At 32.1% G+C, this 24,176-nt stretch overlaps 1 protein-coding gene across 1 annotated transcript in view; it reads right to left on the reverse strand.

Moving 5' to 3' along the window:
- Positions 1 to 22,005: 22,005 nt before the first annotated feature.
- LOC127541384 (transmembrane protease serine 11D-like) overlaps positions 22,006 to 24,176 on the reverse strand; it is a 72,416-nt gene continuing 70,245 nt past the window's right edge. Inside the window, exon 11 of the mRNA XM_051966667.1 lies at positions 22,006 to 22,384. Within this exon, the coding sequence (XP_051822627.1) occupies positions 22,223 to 22,384 (162 nt within the window). The 3' untranslated portion in view covers positions 22,006 to 22,222. The remainder of the gene's footprint in view (positions 22,385 to 24,176) is intronic.

Below are 24,176 nucleotides of genomic sequence, written 5' to 3' on the forward strand. Positions count from 1 at the left end.
GTAGTAAGCATCTGAATCTATTTTTGAATTTAGGTCTTCCTGACTCGGAGCCCAAAGCTCTTAAGTGTTCTATATGGACAAAACATATTTAGTTCTATGTGGACCTTTTCTTGCTTCTGCAGTGAATATGGGAGACTTGTAGAATAAGGAGCAGAGAATTTTAAAGATAAAATGGGTTTTAGGCTATCTGTAAACATTAATTTAGTTGTCAGAACTCTAAATGTGAAATACTTGTCCAATAACCACCAAAAGAGCATTTTACTGGAGGAGCTAAGTTGTGTCATCTGGATGTTTTTGCTATGAAGGCCAGGATGACTTACAGATTCTCCTTGTAGAGGCAAATAAAAATGTTAGTGAATTTGGTTTTATTGTGTACCCAAAGTAAACAAGAAACTATTTCAAAGGATATTTGCATGGAATTTGTATAGAAATACTTATTGTAAGAATTATTATTATTATTATTCAATAAGAATAGAAAAGAACAAAAGATCACCATAAAATTAATTTTACCTTGACATTTCATGTAGAGGATGGAGAGGTAGAGTAATTCTACAAATAACCTATTAAGTATTGCAAAGGTAGTCAATCAATTAACTATTTGTTAAGCACCTGGTAAATGTCAAGCTCTGTGCTAGACACTGGGGAAACAAAATGAATGAAATAATTTCTACTGTAAAAATTTTAATGGGATTAGTAATGAAGACATATGTAAACTTAACAGAATAAATATAAAGAAGAAATAAAAATAAATATGAAATAGTAAAATCCAAGGGAGTTTGAGGGAGACAGTAATAGCAGTTGAGGACCTCAGGGAAGGTTTTACAAAAATATTAGTATTTTTTGAAAGAAAAGAGAGATTCTTGGTGAGGAAAAGCTTAGGCAAACAGCTAATGAAAAGGAATGATAAGAGAAGATCCTATTATTATATGTGAAGAAGAGAGAGAAGTCCAGATTGCCTGGATGTAGGAGGTAGAATAATGTTTAAGATGACTGGAAAGGTAAATTGGGACAATCTTATTTCAAGGTTTAAAAAAGAAACAGAGGACTTTAGGTTTGATTCTAGAGAGAATAATGTATACATTGGAAGTATTTGAGCAAGGAAGTGACTTGAACCTAAAAGATGTTGACAGCTTTGTTTTAGGATAGGTTGAAGTAGAGAGAAACTTGAGGCAGGAAAACCAAATCCGATAATCTTGGCTACAGGTATTGAGAGTCTGAATTAAGATGTAAATATAGAGAAAGGGAGAAAGTATGGGAAACATGGGGATAGAAACAGATTTGGCAATTGATTGAATGTTTATATATATATATATATATATATATATATATATATATATATATATATATATATACATATATTTATTTAAATGCGGCAGTAAGTATTGATGGTAAAAAAAAGTTTTGAAAATATGAATCTATAATAAGGTCCATTCTCAAGAGTGTACTACACAGAAACTTTCTTTGAGAAAATAATAATATAATGAATGCTTTCTTTGAGAAAATAATTAGAAGATAATATACATAATGAGCACCAAATAACATTACAAAAAAGGAATTAACTATATTTTAACAGTCATGAAATAGCTTGTAATTAATGTGAGTCACTCTTGAAATATCCTTCTTCAAGTCAGACCACTGATTTGTAGGATTAATGATAAAAATTAAGAGAAAGGCAGAAGAAATTTTTTAAAATTAAAAAATGTAGTGTATTATTGAAACAACTGAAATATGATCCATTTAAACAAGCAATAGCAAAAAAAAATGAATGTTGATGGAAGAAATAATATGATCGTAATTGTAATTATTTGAAGGAGAAGTTTAACCAATGTAAATAAATTTCAATAATACTCCGACATACACTGACTTTGTGATCTTGGATAAGTGGTTTAGTCTCTCAGTGCTCATAGCAATTCTCTAAGACTACCTGTTGCAAACCTGCCACAGCTATCCTTTGGTAAATGGATTTTCCCCTGGTGGGAGTACCCTTCCCCAGTAAAATCACAGTTCCAATCTCTGTCCTAATAAGTACAGCAAAATAATCTAAGAGATTCATTAGTGAAGTAAACTCTTATCTTTCTTAATAAGTAGAGAGATGGTGAAGACAAGAGTTTTGCTGGTTTAGAACATCAACTAATTTGTAAAATTTTTTGACGTGTAAGCAATATATCCTTGTAAAACAGAAAATTGGAATGCTTGGCAAGAAAAGTAAGTAATTAAGGAGGATGAAAAAAAAAGACTTTTTTTCATAAACTTTTTTCACCATTAACGACATCACAATATTATACTTATGGAGGAGTTTTTATAGAAGTGGTATTAAGGGAAACTAGATGAGAGAAGTAGCTGAAGTAAACTAAATACTCCTTGATGTAATCTATACTGGAGGTAGCAACTATGAAGATATTGTGAGATTAACTTTCAAAGTAAGTGAAAGACAGTACCAAAAGTATATTTTTAAACATCTTGTACTTCTTACAACAACAAAAAACCAAAAACAAAACAAAACAAAAAAGATAATTAAGAGAATGCCAACAGCTACTAATCTATATGCCTACTTTCCTAGAAAAAAAGTCAGAAAATAAAGTTCTCGTTGCAAATATCCTTGCCAAATGATTCAATATTAGAAATGAATATGGTTTTATCAATGGGATTAAAACTAAAAAAGATATATTAATGTATTTGCCTTTTTGCTAAACCCTAAGAATTTTTCATTCTGCTTTGGAATCAAAACCTCCTTTTGTGTTATTTCTTCAATCTATCAGTAGAATGTGATCTCCTAAAAGAGAACTTCCATACAAAATTCAGCGTTTTTAGCTTAAAGAAAGCAGTCAATAAGAAACAGTTCAATTGCCTAGCACCCACAGTCAGGATCATATAAGACAATAAAATAGACAAGAACTTGGAATATACTATTCCAGAAGGCAACAGATAGCTAGATAAAAAGGCTTACATCCAAAAATAAACTACTTGGAAGTTTTAGTACAATTTATAGGGGGGGGGGGGAAATAGACTTCTAATGAAACAATTCGCTAACATTCCTAATAAAGAGACTAGAGTTGACTAAAAGATAAAGAGACTACAAATTTATATTTATTGTTTGTTGGATTTAAGATTTGATTCACCAGAGTGAATTTCCTTAAACTTTTTTTTTTTTAACAGTTATCTTTCATGCATAGGTCAAAATTATGTGAAATTCCCGATAATCTTCTTATCACTAATATCAGTCAAAATATAAAATAAGAAGACAAATTCTCATCAAAGGAAGATAGGAAATGGATCTAAATCCTATGTTTTCCTTTCCTTATGGTTGCTCCCTACATCTTCCCTTTATTTGCTCCTGTAATGATGGAAATTAGAATGATAGGAAGGAGCACAGGGTACTAAGAACCATCCAGATTTTACTCTATCTATAAACTTTAATTTAATTGTGGGTGCTCTAAATGTGGGATTTTTTACTACTCCTAGGTAGATATACTTTTGGAGGAGTTGAAGAATGTGAATCAATAAGTTTATAGTAATTTTTAGCAAATCTATTTTTGTGTAAAGATCCAACATACAGTACATGCTGAAGGAAGATTCCTATACATCACAGGATTATTGAGTTAGAGCTAAAGGGAGATTATAGACTACCAAACCTACATTTCTCTTTTTAGAGATGAGAAAACAGGTCAACAGAAGTTAAATTACTTGCCCAAGATCAAATCACTAGGAATTGAACCCAAGACCTCTGGCCCTAAATCTAGTTTTCTTTTCATTGTAGCATGTTTCTCAAGAATGAAATTTTTCTAAAAGTTTCTGTTTGCATGATATTATGCTCTTTGCATCAAACTTCAAAACACTATAGACTTCTAGATAAAATCAATAAATACTCAAAATAATTTGGACTAATCAAACACATAAGAAAAACAAAGTGAATGAAGCATGTCTATTATCCAAACTATAAAATTAAGTTAGATGAACAATCGATAGCCCTCATTCACTGATTTGTATATTTTAGACAGATACCACAAATGTACAGAATGATCCAGAGAAGATCACATATATTCTTCTATCATCCTTGGGATATTAAGAAGAAGGGAAGAAGACCCCACGTATTTTATGTGGAACCATTGTGACAAACTTATTAAAATGCACAAACACAGCATAGAATGTCAGGATTGTGATCCTCACTGTTAAAATAATTACACTGATGAAATCACAGATCCATGTGATGAGTATCATTTTCCTAAAATAAAAAAGCCATTTATTTGTATTTATATTGTGTGATTTAAAATGGGAAATATATTTTTAAAAAGAAACATTCTGGAAGAAATAAAATCAAGAAAGGATTGTAAAAGATATTTGGTTGGAAGGGTATAAGAAAATGTCTTCTAGTTTTAATTCTCAATTTAGCAGAAACTTCAGTTTGCTAACCTTTTGCATTATATATGTATATATCTGATTATTTATATATGTATACATGTATATAAATATATATACATGTACACATATACATGTACATATATATACATTATACATATATGAAGTGAATTGTAGAAGATTTTAGAATAATGAAATTCAGTACTTGTTTTATTGATGAATTATAATAACAGTTCACATTTATAAAGCTCTATAAAATCATAGAGTGCTTTCTTTGCAATACTATGTGAGATAAGAAGTGAAAATATTATATTCCCTATTTTCCACATGAAGTAACTGAGGCATTTTGGGAACAGGAATTTGTTTTACTTGATTATACAGATTTGTTAAAAAAAAAAAAAAAAAGATTTTCTTTTCTCCCCATCCAGGTCAAGGGGTGAGGGGTGAAGGGAGAGAAGGAGACAGAGAATAAGAAAAGTACAATTTAACAATTAAAAAAATCCATTAAACAAGATAAAAGTTACGTAAAAATATGAAATAGTCTAAGAAAGGTTAACTTGTTTAACATTTCTGTAGCTAGCAAATGCCTCAGTTATATCACTGACTTTCACATTCAAAATCTTGTACACTTTTCAAATCATAACAATGATTCTTATGAGTTTTTTTGGTTCAAAAACAAATACTGGGGTTCCCTATTAAGGTCGACACTTTATCTTACTAAATTTTGTAAACAAAACATTTTAGTCTTCTCATTTTTGACACCATTTGGAGTGTCTTTCTTTCTTCCATGAAATTGCATTATATTTGTGTGTGTATGTATATCTTTATATTCAGGAGCTTTCTAGCATCTTTATGCACATATCAACTTTAATAATTTAAATTGTTAGTATGAAATAAACAATGGCACTTAAAAGCCAGCCTTATAACTTCACACACTGAGAATAATTCTATACAATGAATTATTGTTTCAATCCCTGCCACCAAAAAAAAAAAAAATGACCACTCTAGCTGAGAAAGTGAATTATCTAGGAACTATGAAAGAAAACTTACCTTTTTAAAAAATGCCATTTGTAGAAAAACAAATATCTAATACCTCTAACATAAGTTATTATAAGTCAAAAACATTGCCATGAAATTTTTGTAAACACTTTGAGTTTATAGGGATAAATACATTTCATGGCAATACTTTCATCAGACTTTTGAAAAAGAATCACAAAACTGTATTTTTAAACTCTGCTTTCTCTTTACCTAGACCCAATTACCCCTGTTCCTTAGGGAACCTAGATTTAAAAAAAAAATCCATCCACATACAGTGTTTTGGAATATTAAAATATTAAAATATGTGTTCCAATACTTTCATTTTTATTCACAAATGAATATATGTATATACAATTAAAATGTGAAGCCAATCATTTTCTTTGAATAAACAGAATTCCTATATTGTTTATATATATTTTAAAGTTTACTTTGTCATATCAAAATATGATTATCTCTAGTTTTCCTCTTCCTTATATTACTCTGTTACTTATGCCATGCTTCCATGCCTAAAGTTTGCTTTAAATGTACATATTTTTATGATGTCAAATTTTGAATCTAATACTTCTATGATAGAGAAAGAAAGAGATTTCAGCTAGAGGAGTCATTTTTATGAAAAACTTTTTTTTTTCCTATGAGAGTTTTGGTCTTTAATGATATTTGGGAAAATGACGGATGAGAAGAATTCAACTATCAGATTACATTCCTGATATTTTTACAACTAATTCAAAGTACAAAACACAAAAAGTCAAAACTTACCCTCCCTGAGTATCTAGTGATAGAATAACAGGTGAGATCTTCTTCTCAATCTACATGGTAGTTTTAAGATTCACCATCATCTAAGGTATTTTGGATTATGCTCAATGTTTTCTAAGCTGGATTTGGATAAAAAAAAAGTTTTGGGCTATTCAGTTAAAACTTGTTTGACAAGTCTTATAGACAGAAGCTTTACTACAGTTGTAAAAAGCTTTAAGAATTTTTCAAGAAATAAAGCTCATTGTGTTGACGAAAACTAAAAAAATGAAGAAGGGCATGATTTTTCATTCAGAAACATGACTAGATGAACAATAAGATTATAAAGATTTTATAAATAATTTTAAAAATTAAAATGTGAATATTTATTACCCATAATTCATGGAGAAAATCCTCAACTAGGAGTAGACTATGAATTCAGAGATTCATCTTGACTATCTAGAAACTGCTCTCCTCCGACTTTTTTTTTTGTTCATTTTCTCTTCTTAGAGTGATTTTCATGAGGCCCCATTAGAGCATTTACTTAAATTCACAATGAATTTTGCAAACACATGTGTTATATTTGCCTTTAATCTTGATTCTTTGGATGTCTTTGAAACTTGCTTTGATCATGTTTAGTGAAATACAAGATCTGTTTTGTATGTTTGTTCCAACTTTAAAAAGGACACACCATTCTGGATAAAGTTTTCACATAACATGACTCCCAAATGAAGTTGATTACCTGAAATTGTCATTTCTCTTTTGACACACTTGAGAATGGTAGTTCATGTTTCCATTTTTAAATTCCATATCACTTTATACAACTATTCCCAAATTTCTTTGATTTCCTTCCATCTACTGTTTTTTTCTTTTTTGGGGGAGGGGGTGTACAATGACATTTCATAATATTCATGTATCATAATTTATCCAATCATTTTGGAATCCTAATTTGCCAAAATAGTTGTAGCCCATTTAAATTAAAAAGCCTATCTTTATATATCTTTTCCTTGCAAGGACACCCTTACTAACAAACCATCACCCATTCTCTGACTTATAGCCACTATAATTCTGGAGTTGAGGGCTTTCCTGAAATAACCTCCATTTGTCCTGAGAGTTAGTCATTTATTGAATCAGTCAATTAGCATTTTTAAAATGCCTACTATATGTCAGGCATTGTATTAAATGATGACGGCAAAATAATATACCCAGGAGGAGAAGAAGAAAAACAAAACAATAAACTAACTCTGAAGATAAAGAAACATAATAGGCAAGGACAAATATTCTGATAGAACTAAACATGAATTTAAAAATGAATTGGAGAAAATGAATAAATAAAATGAGGCAAAAATTATAACTGATGGTAAGACATTTCTAAACTTCTATTTCTTATTCACTGTTAAACCTAGAATAAAAGATGCGCAGTTGTTTTTAATATGAGTGACCAAATTGTCCTGTTTACTTATGCAACTTTTAAAAATGTCTTCCATGGATGTAAGATGGTATCGTGCTGTCTTTATGAAGGCAACAGAGTTGTATGTATACATACATACATATACATATATATCTACTCCCATATGGTCTCTCTCTTACTTTGTGTCTTTCCCTCTTTTTCTCTCTCCCTTTCTGTCTCTCTCCCAACTCTCCTCTGTCTGTCTTGATCTCTGTCTCTGTCTGTGTCTCTCTGTCTTTCTGTCTCTCTCTGTCTCTCTGTCTCTGTCTCTGTCTCTCTCTCTCTCTCTTTTTTCTGTTTTTCTGTTTTTCTCTATGTCTCTCTCTTTTTAGGAAGACCCAAGTTCAAATATCCATCCCTAACACTTATTAAAGATGTAATCTTGGGCAAATTGATTATTTATGTGCCTCACACAATTCCGTGGAGTTTATCCACCAAGTCTTACAAAAGGGTTGAACTCTGCTGTATATTGCTAGGAAGAGTTCCTACATTGGAAGGGCTTTATACAACTCTACACAGAACATTGTTTTATTTATTTGTTCTTTAATTGTTTAGCATTCTTTACTCTGTATCACTTCATCCATTTCTTCCACATATTAAAATAATTAAGAATCATTTTTTCTTTTGGTCTGATAACATTCATATATTCTAAGTTATTCAGTGATTCTTCAATAATTGAACATCTGTTTTGTTTCCAGGATTTTGCTATTTCTAGGAAAACTTTATACTTGCCCCTGAGGACTATGAAGGTCTCTTTCCACATAGGCCATAACTCTGGACTCACACAATTATAAGTTTTAATCGTGAGATCCTGTACAAATTTGATGTTGGATAAAATTCTGGGCATAGAATCTAGTTTCAATAATTTTATTTTCATGGACAACTTAAAAATTGAAAAGAGATGAGAACTTAGCTTAAGATCATTATCAATGGCCACACTCTTTCCCTAGCTTCCCTGGCAGGAGACTGAGTGACTTCCTTGGCAGTACTTGAGGAATTTCCCTTTTGAGAGAACCGGAACATGTTTGAGTCAGAAAGTTCCTGCATTGGTTGGGATGGTGATTGTCTTATGAATTATGGACTCAATGGGTCAGAAGCATTATGTGGTAACTGGTCTGGATAAATCTAGAATCAGCAAACTCTGCAGGAGCTTGGGAGAAGTGAATAAAGTCCAGCAATGGCAGACAACAAAGTTTCAGATTTGGCAAAGCGTTCCTTTGATTTGTTGCACATTCTTCATTGCCAGGTTTTCTATGACGCTGGGCTTGCCCTTTTGTTTCTGTCAGAAGCCTGATGGCTTAGCTACCCTTGGCAACATTATAATTATCAATTGTCACCTTATTATCTTCTTCCTTTTGGAATTGGGAGCATAATAACCTGTTCCTCCCTAACTCAGCTTCGGCCAGAAGAATAGTTGTTAGGAAAGTGGGTCCCCATGAGTCATGTAACTGGATTGAAGAGGCAGCTTTCTATTGTGAATGGAATGAGACTTCTTTGATTCAAAACTGCCTTCCCCTTCAGAAGGAAGCATCTCCGCTGACTCTCCGATTTAGTACTAAGCCTGGAATGTAGAAGTTGAAGATACTGCATTCAGCCTTCCATGAGTCTGGAACAGAATCATGAACTCTCTAAAAAGTAGCTTGACCCAGCAGGTCCAGAAGTAATGGGCGAGAGTGGTCTCTCCTCTCTTTTTTAGGTCAGATGGCAATACGGCTGGCAGTAGTATGCCCCGTGGGTGCCAGATGACTCTGACACAGTTTCTTCCCCACAGTGTTTCTCCACTTAGTTTAGAGCTAGGAGGCCTGTGATTCTTGATGCAATAGTTGGTGCAGCTGGGCCCAAGAAAGACTGTCCAATTTCTTTCCTGTAGAAATATTAACATTTTCAAACCTAATGGGTAAGAACTGAATTCTTGATTTATAGAAGTTGCTTTTTCATAGATTTGTATGTTTATGCTGAGCTAGAAATTTTCCTGAAAGTTCATATTTTCTGGAACTCATTAAACCCCTCTTCTCAACCATCCCCATATCTCTCCAGCAAAGTGATAGATCTATGTGTGTCTCTGTCTCTGAGTCTGTCTCTGTCTCTGTCTCTCTGTCTCTGTCTCTCTCTTTCTCTCTCTCTCTCTCTCTCTCTCTCTCTCTCTCTCTCTCTCTCTCTATATATATATATATATATATATACATATATTCACACACATGTATCCATATCAATATCTATCTAAACTGGATTTAAAACTGGAACGGACCTTGGAAACCACTGAGTTCAATTTTTTTCTGAGGCTTAGAGAAATGATATGATTTGATCAATGTCACCTTATAGTACATAACAAAAGCAGAGTCTATATCCAGGTTCTATTATTCTAAATTTGGTGCTTTTTTTCTAAATTACCCTTATTTTTGAAATTAGTGATGACTTATTTTTGCCTCTTATCTCCTTACCACTGAAGAAAATTTTAAAAATATCTCTTGTAACTAATAATCTGGGCAAGCAAATTACTTTTATTCCAGTGCTCTTTCTACTCCATCACTTTTCTTCTAAAAAATGTTGCTAACCAAGTGCTAGTATGCCCTTTTCAAGAATAAGTGAAGTAGATTTCATTAAAGTCTTTGACAAAATCTCTTATGTCATTCTTATGGAAAAAAAAATGGAAAAATGCAGACTTGACAAATTTGGGAACTGGAGGAATGCCTGGAACCAAAGGGAGGCTACTAAAGGTTTGATATTGATTTGAAAGTGGATCTTTAAAGGATTTCCCCAGGAATTTTCATTTTCTCAATATTGTTTAACAGTAAATCAATGACTTGGGTAAATATTTAGATGGCAGGATTTAAAATTTTTCAGATGATCAACCTCGATGGGAGAGAAACAGATTCAAAGATGTTGACAGAGAAGAACATGGACTGAATCTAATTAGATGAAATTTATTGTAGGTTAATGTTAACAAAGATGAATAGTATTTTGGGTTGACACCTTTTGGCAAATATCTTAAAAGACATAGAGTCACTCAGATGACTTAAATGGATTGTAATCTGTGCCAGTGAAGAGAACATTCAAATTTATGAGGTTACCAATCTGTTTGAATATTTGAGTTATGTTTAAATCAATTCTCAGTGCATATATGAATAAATTTGTATTAATTCATGACTGTATAAATAATTCTAAGAAGCACACACTTTTTTTGAAAATTGTGATTTTTCAGTTTGCACATGCTTACTTGAATATGCACCTTCTTCTGTAATAAAAATAAATTACTAAAGGTGTTTTCTCCATTTTTCTGTTAGGGTTCTACTCAAAGATTTGTATTATAACTATATATTATATAACTATTATATATTATGTAACATATATTATATTTATTATATAACTATTATAACTATAACATTTAAAATCTGCCTAAACAACCTGAAATACTACTTAGCCTTTTATTTTCTTTCTATACTTTGTTCCTCAGAAATCTCATCCTTTCCCACAAATCAACTATTACCTCCAAGTGGATGACTTCCAACACTAGATTGCTCGTGCAACTCTAAGAGCTCTACTCCTACATTTACAATTGAATTTTTGAATATTTCCACTCAATGTCTTAAAGACAGGTACCACAAACTTAACATATCTGAAGTTAAATACAATTAAACAAATTTGATAAACATTTCTTAAGCACATACTATGTGAAAGTCAATATACAGTTATATTTCTAGAGAGGCAAAAATTTTATGTTTGGGGCATAAAGAGTTAAAGGGTTAGGTAACTTATCACAGAGTGATAGAAACATAATAATATGTATGCAAGTATAAAATTTGTACTGTAAATGTAACACCTTATTATTATAATTAACTTGTTTTGATCACAGGGGGAATGTAATGGCCCTTCAGATACATAAGGATCTCTTCTCTACTGGCTTAGGAAATTTACATTAATGAAAAAATTAGGAGTATAATCAGCAGTTAGAACTTCTACTTGAGAAATTCCTAACATTCAAGCAGAGGTTTGATTCTCTCCTTTAATTGTCATTTATAGTTATTTCTAGCAAATCTCTCATCTCTTCGTGATTGAGACAAAATTCAGACTATTGGAAATCTTTGGTAAGGAAGCCCCATAGTGTATTATTGTATCTATAAAATAACAGGAATAATGAAGGGAAATTGGGGATCTTTTCTTGTAAATCAACTCAAACCGGGAAGTAAATATTCCTGATGGTATTAGCCAGAATTTTCTAATCCTGGACACCTACCATTTGCTCTCTTTGATCTCTTCATTACAGGCCATGCTGCTCACTGTTTTTGGCTTACTGTTTGATGTCTCCCTTTTTTCCTTTCTACTCCAAAATACTTGAAGGTTCATCATTTTTCCCACATATTTGGTACCGTTAAGGTCCTCGGGGTGGGATTGAACGATCCACTTAATCAGAGCAGAGTTCCTATTGCCCCTAATTGATTCAAAGCAGCTTTGAAGCTTCATTCACAACTTGATTGATTGATTCAACAAGGCTATTTTCTAACTTAACAAAAGTAATTACTTTTAATTGGGGGTAATCAATGAACTTCCTCCTATACCCCCAGGACCATCACCCTTACCCTAGGTAGGGAGTCTCTGGAGAAAAGGAGAAATCCAGGTGAAATGCACTAAAAAAATTAAGACATAAGAGAATGTGGAGGGGATGGAAGATGAGAAGGCTATAGGAGGATGTGACACCTGAGCTTAATCTTGAAGGAAGATAAGGATTTTGAAAAACAAGTGGAAACAGTGCAAATACAAAGGCAAGAGTTGCTATATTAAGTTTGAGAGATGCAACTAGTTCAATTTGACTAGAATGTAGAATTCACAGAAAGCAATAATGTGAAATAATGCAAGAGAGGTAGGTTTAAAACTTTATTTTATTTATTTATTTATTTATTTATTTTTTTCTAAGAGGAATGAAATTTCCCTCCTTCAGACTCTTTGTCCTAATTTCACTTTTTCTGTTAATGACAGTCACCTCATTCAGACTTCAGTCATCTTTGGTTCCTTGTATAATTGATATCTGGAAGGACTCCTTCCCTCTTCTGCACTCCCATAGCACCATGATTGCTTTTCTCTTGTATTTATACTACATAATATATGCCAAATGCCTTGCAAATCATAAAGCGTAAGACAAATTCTACTATTTATTATAATTATACTCTTCATCAGGTTGTTGTAAGGTCCAAATACAACAGTCTGAAAAATGCTTTGTAAAACCTTAATGTATTATAGAAGTGCTGACTGGTTTTTGCATTATTGAAAAATATCCTGCTTTGAAATTGAACAGAATGCATGAATTTGTTTAGCATTAATTTTTTAGTAGTTCAAGCACAGCTTCAAAATCTTCCAAGGTACACACTAAAAGCAGATTACATGGTAATCTAGCAAGCTAGCTTCTATGGTAGTGTACTAGCAAATTCTCTGCCAATGAAAACATCGATATTCTTGTAAAACTGTATGTTTTTTCTGGAACAAGATATAAAAAATGAAATGGTGCAAGTTTTAGATAATCTACAGCAGAGATTCACAATGCCTGGGAAAGAGGGGAAACCCACTATATTTTCAATATATTGATGTTAATCATTAGAGAAATGTTATTCTCTTTTGAAGAAAAATATTAAATTGATTTCATTTAATAAATGTATAGTTAATTAAATTTTAAGTGAGCTTCTGCCTGACAAATAGGTCTTCCAAACACTACAATGAATATCTAATTTCCCCTCATTTTGAGGATCAATACCAACAGAGATATTTTAATTTAGTGTATGATTTTCTTTAGCTTTACTTAGTGGTAACATGGAAGTACTTTGTTTTTGCTAAATGGCACATATAAAATCTGAAACCTATAAACTTAATTTAAAATATACCTGATAAAATTCTGAAAACAAGCACTAATAAGAGTTAAATTTCATGCACTTAAAAGTTATTAAGGAATTTTATATGAAAATTTGAAATAATTTTCAAGGATGAATGAATTGAAATATTTCATCATAATAGATAGAATTTAAACCATGAATATGAATGGGTCTTGCAGCTTTCATCATGAAAAATCTCTCTTGTGAGAGATATTTTTTGAAAATGATCTGCTTTGACTTTCTATTTCACTATTTAACTTGTGATATTTAAAAAAAATACTATTATGGATTCCTAAGCTTAGATATCCAGCAATTTTTTCTTTTCTTTTCTTTTCTTTGAAAAAATTTATCTATGAATATCAAAGTAAACACCTGTCATTTAGAGTTTTAAGATAATTTGCCTTTCTGTTCTTTTACTTTTGTATGTTATTTGTTATTGTGTCCCTTTCTACATTCTTCCATGCATATTGGCTTACAAAGTTTATACAGAATAGTTTAATGAGAAGAGCAAGGAGACATTAGTCATGTTAGCAGCTGTAGTTATCTCAGGGGATAGAATGCCAGACCTGGAGTCAGGGTGACTCACTTTTCTGAGTTAAAATTTGGCCTCAGACACTTAGTGGCTACCTGACCCTGGGCTAGTCCCTTCCTCAGTGTTTACCTCAGTTTCCTCATTTATGAGATGAGCTGGAAAAGGAATTAGCAAACCACTCCAGGTCTTTCCTAAGACAGCCCCCAATGGGGTTTGAAGAGGCAGATATGACTGAACAATAGCAATTTCAGGAGGATCTCTAATGAGCTCTGTTATAAGGTGAGTCTCTTCATATCTTTCACCTTCAGTTTACTCATTTATAAAATGGGAATCACAATAGCAAACCAACCTAACTCACAGAGTTGTTGCAGTGCTGAGATAAGACAATCTAACTAACCAAAGAATCAAAGTGATATATCAGGAAGGGAAGGAGAAGAGGCGGGAGGTAAAGAGTATATATAGATTGTCCCAAAGTGTCTTTGTGCAGTTTTTCACTACTAACGTGTAAAACTGTTTGATAATGTTTGGGATATCCTGCATTATTAAAATAATACTTATCCAGTATTCTACAAAGAAAAGTAGACTTTCCCAATGTTACAGTAAGATACAGTTATGATTTTGATTGCATTCATGCTAATTCAATACCAAATTTAATTTAAACCCAATCATTAATGTTAGTTAAATATGTTACTAAAATAAAATATATTTTTATTTTCTCAAATTAATATGTACTAGATAATCTAGAATATCTAAGGTTTTTTTTTTCTCTATCATAGTAAAAAAGTTTTATTGTTACAAATATCTATCTTACTGATATTGCATGCCATAGAAAACACCAAATACTAGTGTTTTTTCATGGTTACAATCTCAATCTGTGTTCTCTTCAGATAATTTTACTAAGGTTCTGGAGTATTAAGCCCTTTCTTTTGATTGAAAAAGACAGAGCCCTCTAATTTTCCACCAAGTGCTCAGTAAAACTTTTCTGGAATTGAACTCTACATTTTCTCACTTTTTAAATATGTGTATCCTCTTCTGAGCCCCCGATATGTAAACTGCAGCTTCAGTTAAAAATTCTGGTACTGTCTCTACAAAGCCAAATTGTGGAGTCATCCCAGAGAAGCGATTAAAAAACAAAACAAAACATTTTTTCTTGGAAGTTGGCTTTGTGAGCACCTTAAGAGTAAGGACTGTCTAGCTGTTTCTCTTTGTATCTACAATACTTATCACTGGGCTTGGCACATTCTAAGTCCTTTCATTCATTGTTTGTATAAACATAGACTCACAAATGCTAACTTATTTAATTTTGGATTTTTTTTTTCTCTAAGTCTTATGATGAAACACCTAGCAAGGAACCTTAGTCATTCAAATCATTAGAATTAGAGTAAGAAAACAATCGTAGCCTTTGTCTTTGGAAAATGGAATTGCTTAATGCGTTGGGGAAGTTCCACTTAATATAATACTTCCTCTAAGATAACAGTAAGCTTGAAAGGTAATGAAATGGCATTGGGATGTAGCAGAAGAACACTGGCTTGGAGGTCAGGAGGCTGTTGTTCAAAAATGGTTCTGACAGCCAGCCACTTGACTTACCCCTTCTGACCTTCATAGTCTCATCTATAAAATGGGAACCATAATACTAGCATTACCTGTCCCACAAGACTGCTGAATAAACCTTAGATGCTCTAAAAAGGTGAGCATACATTTTAAATCTTCTTATGATTTGGGCACAGTATAAATGAACTAATTGTGAAAGTGAGGGACGACAGGGATGTAATCAGGGATGATATTTGAGAACTACTAATTTCTGAGGATCTTTCATGTGTTCACAATGCATTTCAAATATGTTACCAATTTTTATTATAAATAAAGATGTCTATTATTCTCTTTTGTTTCTCATTATGGAAGAGAAACTCAAATGTCTGCCTATTTTCAAATATTTAGCTATTTCAGTTTAGGAAAAATTTTAAAAATAAGATGGCACCAAAAAAACCCCAAAACTGAATCAAGAAAATAGTGCAGCATAAAACCAATCCCTTCAGATAGGCTTTTTTGGTACATATATTCAAATAGAAATTATTTTTAAAATTCAGCCTGTCCCTTATGCAAAGATCATAGACACTTCAAAAATGTTCCATATATTTTCCTTCCATGAAGTTTCCCATATTCTTCTGAGAAATGTCAGAGTTTGGTTTTGGCTTAGCTTAGAAAGTGAACTCTTATTGATACTCTATCCTTAACACATACACTTTATTGAATGAGTCAAGTTATATATTTACCCTTGGCTTCTTTTATAAATATACATAGGATTATAGGATCATAGTTTTAAAACTGGAAGGGACCTTCAAGTACAAGTCAAGCTTTTATTTTATACATGAGGAGACTCAGTATCTTACCCAGGTTAACATAACTAGTAATTATCTGAAGTAGGATTTGAACCCAGATTTTTCTGACCATAATATTCTTTAGTCCTTGTTGTCTTTTGTACTCATAGAGCACAGTAAGCACACAATGCCATGTGGTACTGTGCCATGGCCATGTCTCATCATCAATAACCAAGACTCTTCAGAGAGATCTTGAGAGTGTTTTGTATTGTTTCTTCTGACCTCCATATAAGGACTTGCTTTGTGTGAGTTCTTCATGGTCTTTTAGGCAAATGTATATTTAGCCCTTGAACAATGCTATCTTTCCTCTAATTTTGACTTATCAATAATACAAGTAATTTTTGTGCATTCTAACATTAAGATAGTGTCTTTATATTATATATACATATATATTTGTATAATTTTTGTTTTTATAGATTTTATTTCTGGATGACAGTCATCAATTCTATTTTATCATCTTTTCACTGAGTTTAGAACAGCATCATATGATCAGTTGCTTTAATAAATAAAATCTTGATTAACTGCAACTTTCAGTCAATGGACTATTTTTTAATTGAATTTTTTAACTATTAAAGATTATTTTGGGAAAAATATTTAAGCTTCAGCCTCTTTAAAATTATTTCTGAGCTGTATTATTTCATATCTCTGCCTTACTAATCAGCATATTCTACTGAAATAGGTTTGGGGTGCTTTATTTTCTAAAAACTGTTCATAGGATTTCAAAGGCTTTGCCAAGAAAGCACAGTCTTTGGAAGTTTCTGTCAAACAAGAAAGGCTTTAATTAGAAATGAGGGACTGTCATATGTAGAATAACTTACCTACACAGAGTGAGGTTTGTCACCAAGAAGCCACCAGTATCACCAAGCTGGCTATATAGCAGCTCATAAAGTCACCTACTAAGGTGTGGATGGGTTATTATCTACCTCAGCACTTCAAGTGACATCATGAGTTTCTTGAATATTGAAATAAAAAGCATGCTGAGTATGATTTTTTGGTTGATTTTTTTATGATCTTGCAGAGCCATCATTTTGAACATTAATTCTTACTATGTGGAACAATGAACAGAGATGACATTCTAAAATCTTGAAAATGTTAATTCACCTTCCTAAGCAACTATAATACTACTATGGTATTGCCTAGGCTCTAGAAACACTGGAACTCCTTCCATTTTGAAAGTAATGCATAATTTATGTAAGCATCCTTTTGGTTTTTCATTTTCTTTCCTTTATCAAAGGATTGAGTATTTGTAAATTAAATTCTAATATTGTTGCCTAAAATGAGCTCCATTTCCTGCTGTAAATAAGGAGCCAAATGTTTAAATTTGTATGTGGAAGCAACGCAAATACCACACACACACACACACACACACACACACACACACACACACACACACACACTCTTACACAAGAATGCTATGGCTTACTTTAAATGAGTGGTTTAATGTTGACCTCACAAGTGTATAACCAGGGAGTGCCAAGCTGGAAGCTTGCCTCAGTTACAGAAATGGGATGATTATGAGGCAGCAGAATGTGTGGAGTCCTCAGAGTCAAATGACACTTTTTACACCTGAGAACCAATTTAAAAAGTTGATTTGGGTACTCTTCCAGAAATCTTAAATTTCATCAAAATTAAGCAAGAGAAATACTCTTAAAAATTGATTTTAAGTCATATGTATTGCCAAAAATTAGAATTAGAAAATAGATATGTCCTTAAGTCTGTAGTGAATATTTTCCTTAAAAAGAGAATGACCTTTTTAAAAAAATTAGGGTCCAAATTTGGGCCCTTTAGTCAAAGGGTTGAATAAGACTGAAGTGATGTTTATTACAATGCTTCTAAAATGTATGAATTTCATAATAGAGATTGGCACTAAAGCTAAGTAGTAAATTTATTTGATAATATTTAAAATATATTTTATTTAAATAATTTTTTATTAAATAATTTTAATTTTTAAATTTTTTAAACAATTATTTAAATTGCTATGTAAGTAAACTTTCAATGGACTTCACCAAATTTACAATCTTTGTATATCTGTGATATTTCAGTTCAACAGACATTAAGTGCCCATTTTTAGCAATATATTGTGCTAAGTACTGTGCTAAGGTGGGAATACATATGTGATTTCACATCTTCTCCAGTGAAGATCCCAAGGGGTCTATGACTTAATTGGTTAAGTCATATGGCACATAATTATAGAGATTAAATAACTTTTTCAGGGTCACAAAAGTTAAAAATTAGGAAGAGTTAAACTTAGTTTTTTTTGACTCTAGATCCAGGATTCTGTCCTTTATTCCATGTTAGTGGTTAGATAGGAATGGAAAAGAGGAATATATAAAAGAAAGTAAAGTGTTTTCTTTCCACAAAATGATTGTAGAAAAGTTGATGTTTAACGTAGCTATTTACTGGCTTAACCTTTAATCTTGGGGGTTTTAATTTCTACTCTCTTATCTTTTTTCACTAGTTCTCATAGTTCTGTTTTGGCCTCTGAAGTTCATTGAGTTCCTTTAATTAGTTCCTTTCTCCAAGGTTTGATTACCACCTCTCCCCCCCCCCCCAAGAATTTATATCTCATATAGATTCTCATTATAAGTCCAAAATCCATCAAAATTCTGAAGTACCTGAGCAGGCTTTATAGCCATAGCTCATGCAAAGAAATTAAATGTTTTATATGGAAGGGAGATCTGTACTTGCTCTAAAATGGGACCAATGGGGTTAAATCTTAGAGAAATTTTAAGACTAAGACAACTTCCTTATAATTATGGCTGTTCCAACATGGAATTGGTTATCATGGGAAATAGTGAGTTCCCTGTCACTGGTAATCTTCAAGGATAGATGAGGGGATCATCCATTGGGGGTGTTGTAGAATGGATTCAGACTACAGCTGGGAGTTGTTAAACTAGGTGATCTCTAGAGTTCTTTTCAGCTTCAAAATTCTGTGATTCTAAGTATTAAACTCCTCAGAGAAAAATGATATCAGATCAGTAGAAATCATCTAATATGATTTACAGAAAAGAAAATAAAGCTTCTTAAAGTAGTGAAAATTATCATGAAATCAGCAGGTTTTCCTGGTAATATTGCTTTCTGATTTCATTTGAGGAATTATCTATTTTTACTCTAAACTTTAGAACCTGAAGATTCAATTGTATAACTGTCTTATAATATACCTCCCCCCCTACCCCAAGTCGTCACTCCACTCTCTTTTTCACTTATTATCTCCTCGAGGACAGGAATTAAAATATACCTAGCATTATTCTAGACTATGCCCAGCGGATTACCTTGGCCAGAGTGGACAATTAATACAAATTGAATTAAAATGTCACTATTTATTCCCACAAAGGCTTATATAAGATTTATGTAAGAATAATATCTATGCAGTGGAAGCAGGGACAGTTTCATTTTTGTCTTTTAATCCTAATTGTCTAGTATAATGCCTTGACGTTGTATGAAATAGAATTGAATAGTTTTATATTAGATCCTAATACATTAAAATTTAAAACTGGATTAAGATTTTTGGTGCATCTTGTAATTTGATGCTTCAATGCTTTGCTATATTTCATTTATGCAAAATTCTGTGATTCTAGGTATAATTGGGCTATTAGAATAGTACTGTACTAGAATGATGGAAAATGACATGATAAATCAATATTTCTTAAGCTCCTACTATGTGTCAGACATTGTGCTAGACAAAAATAAAAACAAAAATAAAACTGGTCTGTACTCAAGGAACTAATATTCTTTGAGGGGACAGAACAGATTCTTAGGGGAAAGGACTGTCTATTGCCTCTTTTTAAATCTCCAGTGTTTATAACAATGCCTGAATGCAGAAGGAACTTAATAATTGTATATTGATTGATTAATGTGTGTATATATATGTACATACATATATATGTAAATATATATTTATGTATGTACAAAATAAATATGATGTAAATTTGTAGATAGCCAATAATAGTTGAGGATGGGGAGAGATCAGGAAAAGGTTCATGTAGGAGGTGTCATATCACCTGAGCTTTGAAGGAAGCAAAGGATTTCAAGTTATGGAGATGAAGGGAGAGCATTCTAGGACTGGAGAACAAACAACCTGTGTCTCAGAGGTTTATGAGAGATGGAATGTCATGTGTGACATAGGAGAGAGAGAAGTTTAGTTTGGTGAGACTACTGAGTAAATGAAGATCAGGAATGGGTAATAGTGCTGAAAAAGTTATGCTGGAATCAGATTGAGAACAGGTTGTGAATGTCACTGTGGTTTACATTTGATCTTAGAGACCTTAGGGAGCTATTTTTGTTTATTGTTTATTGACATAGCCAGATCTGTACTTTAGGAATATATCACTTTGGCAAATATATGGAAAATAGATTAGAGAGGGGAGAACTTTGAAATCAATTAAGGAGACCAATTAAGAGGGAATTGGGATAGTCCAAGCATGGGATGATTAGGATTTCAGGTCCTTCACTTATAAGCCATGTAATTGAAAAGAAGGAAATGGATGGAAAAGATATTGGAAGTTAAATTGATAAGACTTTGACAACTGGTTGGCTACATGAGGTCAGTAAGAATTAGTAGAGTATGGCTTCAGTTTTGAAGTTTTGTGACTGGAAGGATTCTATCTTGACAGAAATGAGGAAATTTGGAAAAGAGTTGGATTTTGGGGGAAAGCTATTGATTTCTGTTTTGCACATGTTGAGTTTGAGATGCCATTTAATGCAAAATGTCCAATAAGTAGCTGGTGATTCAGACCAGAGCTCAAGAGAGATACATTTAATTTTAGAATCCAAAGCACATCATATTTACAATAAAGCCTTGATTGACCAGGACTTTCAAATATTCATAACAAACATTATGTATTCACAGAATTATGTAAAGAAAATAATTGCTTTAATTATTCCTCAGAGACACTATAAAATCCTTAAAGTTTAAATAATGTTCCCCATATTATACTTAATAAAGGATGAAAATTGAATTAATTAATCAGAATACCCATTGCTTAAGTACATGAATTGATCAGGGCTTTGCTACCTTTCATTCAATTCCTGAAAGGCAGAGGAATGGCATATATTTTTATTTACACTTGATAGATGGAGAAAAAGAGAAAGATACAATAATAGTGCTGGAAAAATACATGATTGTGCCAAAATAAACATCAAATTTCTTTTCTAGTTACTAAAACACACTCCTTTCCTTTGGTTATTAAGATATAAAATATTGTAAAAATAAGTGCATTCAATTACCGCTGGATTAGTACTTTTAAGTAACATTTGGTAAATTCCAGAAACACATTTCTATTTATTACTATGTTCTGTTAGTAGGAAATGAAGAAATGATATGAAGGTTAATCTAAATAATGCTTAGAAAGACTTTATATTTGGGCAACAGAAAACTCATGAAGTTGCAGTTACAGGACCTGAGATTTAGACCTGGAATCTTCTCATTTACAAAATGCCAAACTTCCAAGTGGCTAGTTGACATGCTCAAGGTCACACAGGTAGCAGATGGAGACCTTGGATTTAAACCAAGGTCCTCCAGTATGGTTTTCACCACACTGCAGAGCTTTCCCTATAAAGACAGAACTGCAGTCTTCTTGGCTAAACAGAAATGAAAAGACTAAGTAGAAATGACAATACAATCTGATCAATTTAGAAAACAGAAAGTCCTACAAAAGCAACATTAGAAAGACCTTTTGGGTTAAAAAAAAAAATCCATCCCCTAAAAGGAAAAGATTTATCATAAGGAGCATTTTAATGAAGAGATATTCTGTTAAAATCTTTGATGATTTCATAAAAGCACCATGTTAAGATAATGACCAAAAATGAGTGGAAAAGGCTTTGGCATTTCAGACAGACACACCCTGCATACAACATTTACAGGAGAAATCTAGTTATTGTACTAGATTCCAGTTTGTTGAGTTATCCAGTCACGATAGAAGGGCACAAAAGTATAGATTCCAGGTTTGTTGGGCAGGCCACATTCATATCCCCAACTCACTATTCCCCAAACCGACCAGATCTGCCTTGAGTCAGCCATCGCTAATGGTCCACCAGAATCTCCCTGAAAGAAAATCAACATTTGTGATTAAGTATCATGATTTTACTCTAAATCACAAAGAACTCTGTATGTGTAGGTATAGCATTTATTTAATACTAACAGAGAGTGAATTATCAAAAAAAAAAAAAACAACAGGTATAGGATTTTTATGTTGTAGTCTGATTTAAATAGTCTCATGTTGACAATGTTGAATCTTAACATGTAACGAAGAGGCAAGAAAGGTTTTGATTTCTCTAGTACAAGTCTCATAGTAGATGGGATTTTAGAGATCATTTAGTACAATTATTTTATTTTATTATTTGATTTTTAAAAAATCATCATAAATCTTTGATTTCTTTTAAGACCCAGCTCAAACATCATCTTTTACCAGAAGTACCCAGATTTCCTTGGATTTATTCTACATATACCTTCTGTCTATCTTCTTTGGGTACATGTTTCTTCATTAGAATCTAAGCTCTTTGAGTTTGGGGAATATTTTTGCTTTCTCTTTTTATCTCCAATTCTGAGCACAACATCCCACGTATAGTAAGCCTCTTAATAAATGCTTGTGGATTGATCATCATCATCTTATTCTTATCTTTTTGTAAAAAATGGAATTCAGAGAAAATTTAGATAGTATAAAGATATTACTTTCCTATCATTCCAAATAATTTAATATTGTGCAGATTATTGTGTTAGGTAAATAAATGCCAGCTTATTGTTACTGAATGGGAGGATTGCCATTTAAATCCATCATCTGTAGATTCAAAAAAAAGTATCTTTGGGACCACTCCAATATTAGGACAAAATAGTGTAAAAGGCTGATTCTACCATGGTGTAATTGTTTCTACTAATTCCCTCTACTTTAAAAGATTTTCTATAGCAGACAGGACAATACAGATGGCACACATGTTGACTAGTGCCAACATGGTGTAATCACTTTTGCTAAGTCTCTCTATTTTTAAAACTTTTCTTTACAGTTTGATGATTGAAGAGTTGGCATAGCAATATATTAAAATGTTTTGAAAAAACTTTTCAATCAATGTGTCCAGGCAGTTGTAGGCAACACTTCAATTTATTTGTTGAATTCTCAAGAATATTTTGTGTTTGTATTTGTTGTCTGAAGATTTGCTGCCTGTGATTTATGAACTAGAGTGAAGTTCTATATAATTCTAATAGTTTCAACTGAAGGAAGTCAGAAACCAGATGCAAAGTATTTAAATGTGAGTGAGAAAAAGTGTAAATGGCTTTTTCAAAGAGTTTAACTGAGATAGGTATTAGAAAATATAGGATCATAGTTAACTAGAATGATAGCTAGTGAGTTTTTATTGGTTGGTTGGTTTTGGGGGCTTGGTTATAGATAGTAGGGAAGAAGCCAATAAATATGAAGAGACACATTAGAGAGGGAAATCAGTTGGAAAAAAGGAGAGGGGATGGAATAAAGGGTACATGTAGCATTGATGGTTTTAGCATAGAGTACATAATGTTATCAAAAAAGAAAATGTACATTAAACGTCTTGTAAATTTTAAAGCATTTTATGTATCACAGTATTATGACCTGTAATTTCTCTGGATATATTAATTTTGGTGGTAGTCTTTTCTAGTAGTCTTTTCATTTTATGTAATATAAATTATCTATTTTATTTTGTATCACTTCTATTCCTTTCTTGATTAAGAATTCTCCCTAATCATATATTTAAAAGTACTTTCTTTCTTGTTTTTTTTTTAAGATGTAACCTTTAATATTAGGTCATCTATCCATTTTTCTATATTTTTATTGAATTATGGCAATAAACTAGGCTATAAACAGCAATCT

Source organism: Antechinus flavipes, chromosome 6 (assembly GCF_016432865.1).
Source record: "Antechinus flavipes isolate AdamAnt ecotype Samford, QLD, Australia chromosome 6, AdamAnt_v2, whole genome shotgun sequence".
Lineage (NCBI taxonomy): Eukaryota > Metazoa > Chordata > Mammalia > Dasyuromorphia > Dasyuridae > Antechinus > Antechinus flavipes.